The sequence below is a fragment of the Poecilia reticulata genome, linkage group LG10, assembly GCF_000633615.1.
Source record: "Poecilia reticulata strain Guanapo linkage group LG10, Guppy_female_1.0+MT, whole genome shotgun sequence".
Classification (NCBI taxonomy): Eukaryota; Metazoa; Chordata; class Actinopteri; order Cyprinodontiformes; family Poeciliidae; genus Poecilia; species Poecilia reticulata.
This window is the reverse complement of record NC_024340.1, coordinates 12,039,399-12,043,677: the sequence shown is the minus strand read 5'-3', so window position 1 is coordinate 12,043,677 and position 4,279 is coordinate 12,039,399. Positions and strand designations below refer to the sequence as shown.

Sequence of the window (4,279 nt, the reverse complement as noted above, 5' to 3'; positions counted from 1 at the left end):
ACTCATTCTTTTTGTTCCTCTGTCTACAATGGCCCTGATATGCTGCCGTACTAAACAGCTGGTGTAGTAAAACCTTTATTGGCCAATAAATGACTGTACAAAATGATTTCCTGGGAATGTATCTTCCTATCAACACTGTGCGTTATAAGGTGGAAACGTGGCAATGTCTCAGGAGGTTTAACTTTTTATTGTGAAGAACCAAAAATGAAACAAATACTGAAAGAAGACAAACATCAACTGCAGAATAAGTCATAGAGTTAAATTCAGACTGTTTATCTCAGTTTTATGATGTCTAAAGTCTTTTGCTGGTCAAATGTCAAAAAAGCCATCAGACCCATGCAGTGTTGCAGGAACATTGTGATACTGCAGACAGTTAGAGTCCTTTATGATTCTGTTATTGTCTTATGTACAAATGAAATGAAAGTGATGCTACAGTGGTTTAACAGGTGGAGCCCCCGCAGCCCTCTAAATGACCCCACTTTTTAACTCGCGGCTTTTCAGAGGCAAAATAACTGAAAGTGGTATAAAGTGGCCTATTACAATAATATAGCATAATCCTCTCAAATATACTTCCTTTTATAGTTTTTGCCCCCTCCTTCCATCCAGGAGAGTTGAAATCACTGCATGTACCTCAGGACTTATTCCCAGTATTCTTTGTATATTTTTGTGATATTCCTTTTTAGAATTATTAGACATCCAAGAACCAACTGAGAGGGACTGTGAAAGTGTTTCTAAAACTCACTGAGCGACTGTAAATCCCCTCAGGTTAGTGTGGTATGGTTAGAGGAGGATTACCTGAAGCAAACTGCATGAATGTTAGCTGGAGAAGACAGAGGATGATACGCTGCTTTATCATCCAGCGAGGTTTAAGTGGCCTAAAGCACCACTAGTGACTCACTTGCTCTAGTTAGCAATGACTCATTAATATATGCTTAGATGAGGTGATATATATTTTCAATATGTTTTTTAACGTCATATTTTGTACCATTAACACCTTTTCAGTAAACCTCCAGGAGTGCAGAAATAACTGGTTACTCTGTTTAAAATGGATCAAATCTTAGCATTACTTAGAAAAGCAGAAAATATTTCATATGTTATTGTCTCAATAAAAGGTTGATGGGAATAAAAGCTATGACTGCAGTGTGTGTTCTGTGGTTAATGTCTGACCATAAAAGTACAGTACACATAAAAAAAATATTGTCTAAATGTGCAACATTTCTCATCAATCAGCTCAGAAAAGTGAAACTCGTATATTATATAGAATCATCACACAGTGACGTATTCAGCCTTTGTTTCTGCTCATTTTGATGATATTGGCGTAATATAAACCCTGTTACTGTTACAAAGGTCATTAGTTAAAACTCAAAACACCAGCAAAGTTTTCCTGGACTTTTAAACACTTTTTCACTCTGGCTCAGACGTCCAGAAGACAGTCAGAGATCCTTCACAAGGATGGGAAAACACTAAGATCAAGGCTGAAGAAGCTGGTGGTTCAAAGTTCTATATTCAAGCATATTTGCAGAAAAATGAACAGAAGGAAGAAGTATGGTAGGAAAAAGTGCCCCAGTAACAAGAACTTCAGCCTTAAGAGGATAATCAAGTGAAATCCATTCCAGAAGAGCCTCACACAGACGAATACTAGACATGGAATACAAATGTGGCATTCCCATGTCAAAGCACTGCTGGATCAGAGACAACATCAGAAGTGTTTTACTGGCTGAGGAGGAAAGAAACTTAGACACTTCATACTTCCTCTGCTGACCAGATGGATGGAGATGCTACTTTGATTTTCCAGCCAGACTTTGTACCAACCCACCTTGTCAGAGGTTCCAAAGGAAAAAACTACAATTGCAAAGGAGAATAAAGACTGGACTAGAATAATCTAAGAAGGTCATGTGATCTGATGAGTCCAGATTGACCTTCTTCCAGAGTGATAGGCCAACCAGTGTAAGATGACAGTCAGTTGAAGCATTGCACCCATCATGCCCAGTGTATACATGGGCATGATGTATATATGCCCATGTATACATCATGGCCTAGGCTATGATCTAGGCTGATCATAGCCTAGATCAGCGCTATGATCTAGGGTTGCTGCAGTTGGACAGGTCAAAGTTCAGCTGACTACCTGAAGATGCTGAAAGAGCAAGTTGTTCCACTCAATGGGTTATTTTCTGTCCGGAGATAGTAAAAGATGACAACGCCAAGCTTCATCAGACTGAAATTGTTTAAGAGTTCTTCAGTGAAACATCATGTTGGAACATGGATCAGACTCCACAGAGTCCAAACTTTGACCTCACTGAGTCTTTGGGGTGTGCTTTAGAAAGGTTTTATTTTCACTCAGTGGTCAGACTCTCCCATCATCAGTAGAAGATCTCAGTGAAAAAATGAATGCAGCAGTGGATGGATATAAATCTGATAAACAGAAACAGAAGCTTATCTGAACAATGCTGCAGTGAATGTGAGTTAGAATTAAAATCAGGAATGTGCGCAGACAGACACCAGTGGTGTCTGGACAGCAAAGTGCCTTTCTGAAATCTTTTTCTTTTTCTAACAGTCTACAGTGTGTGGCCCAAGGTAACATCTCTGGATTTAAATGCATGTCAGTTTGACACATTTTGTCTGTCTATGCCACTGATCAAAGTTAGAGACAATAAAATATTTGGTGTGAACTTTTTGTTTAGGTAGCATTTTTTTTTCTTATGAAGCAGTGTAAAAATATGATATGGTTTGTTTTGGTCTAGTTTATAAATTCATATTCTTATTAAACATGGGAAACCAATATGTAGTTCTACACTTTTACGTTTTAGTAAACTTTTTGTACTTTTATTTTTCTCTTGCTCTTCTTTTCTTTTGTTTGTATTTCTTTTTACGAAAGCACTTTGAATTGTCTTGTTGCTGAAAATGTGCAGTATAAATAAACTGACCTTACCTTACAAACACAGAAAATACATTCTGTTTGAACCGACAGGAACATAAATGGACTGAGACAAAGTTTTTGATCAGTAATTTTCAGTTTTTCTTCTGAATAAAAATCTGAACTGTTTGTGTTATTATATCCTGAATATTGGTGCAGTCAGACTGCTCGCTTATAATGACCTCAATGAGGCACTGTTTTCATCCGACTACCCCTAAAGGTGAAGATGATGATGATGATCTGTAGGGAGGAGGAGGAGGAAGGAGGGATGTCACCAGTTAATAACCTCAACCTCCCCCTGCCTGTCAGCATCATGATCGCAGAAAGCATCGGGAGCTCTCCACGGAAGGAGCCGCGTCGTGATGACCGACAGTGAGCGGAGCTGCAGCCCGTGACGCCCGACGTTTCCTTCATCCAGCCGGGTAGATATCTCAGCGCAGAGCGGTGGGATCGCTGGAGCCTTGACACACACACACACACACGCACGCACACGCACACACACACACACACACGCACACACCTACACACACACACACACACGCACACACACGCTCAGAAACTGCCTCCGTCTCTCCAGAGTGCACTTCGAGACTATTCCTCCGAGGCTTCTTCTTCTCTCCATCTGGGGAATTGAGAACTTCGGGGGGAGCAGACCGCTGCAGGCGGAGGATAAACGGACCCACGGATAGGTGTCCGCCGGCCGGCTGCGCGTCTTTCTGCGGCGCGCAAAGCGGAGCTGCTGGAAGTCTTCCCGTCCCGCCTCACTAGTCCAGTCCTCCCCCCTTCCCCGAACCCTTTGACCGGGCGTCCCGAACACGACCAAAATGGTTCTCCTGGGGTTCCTGCTCGCTCTTCTCCTCCCAGGTAAGAGTCGCTCTCTGCTGTCATTCTGGAGACCAGAGCCAGAAACAGAAAACCGTCTCCTTACAACTTTACCAGACATGATCACGGAAAGTAAACTTCACTTTTCTTGTTTTCTGATACAAACTTCATTCTGTACTCTTTTTCTGGACTCTCTCCTCAGAGGGAGAATAGATGGAACTTTTCCGCTTTTTAGCAGGAAATTTTAGATCAAAAATATGAATATATTTTAGAATCAGAGGTTAGTTTCTGCTTGTGGTTTAGTCGGAGACAGACTAAATATATTCACATAAAACGCCACTAGGCTACGCCCTTCCAGCTGAAAGCTCCTCACTCATCAACCGGTCAATCAGTCAGATGTCAGGGTTACTGGGAGGAAGGGAGGAAGTGTCCCTCCCAGTTCCTCCCAGCTCATCCAGCTGGATACACAATAATTGCACCAGTAGCATTTTATATAAGGAAAAAAGAAACATAAAAAAATAATCCTTCACACACACATATATA

At 41.3% G+C, this 4,279-nt stretch overlaps 1 protein-coding gene across 1 annotated transcript in view; it reads left to right on the top strand.

The window, feature by feature from the left end:
• The first annotated feature begins 3,224 nt into the window (after positions 1–3,224).
• Positions 3,225–4,279, top strand: part of LOC103471152 (GDNF family receptor alpha-4-like) — an 87,362-nt gene continuing 86,307 nt past the window's right edge. Inside the window, exons 1-2 of the mRNA XM_008419980.2 lie at positions 3,225–3,336; positions 3,492–3,778. Of these exons, the coding sequence (XP_008418202.1) occupies positions 3,739–3,778 (40 nt within the window). The 5' untranslated portion in view covers positions 3,225–3,336; positions 3,492–3,738. The remainder of the gene's footprint in view (positions 3,337–3,491; positions 3,779–4,279) is intronic.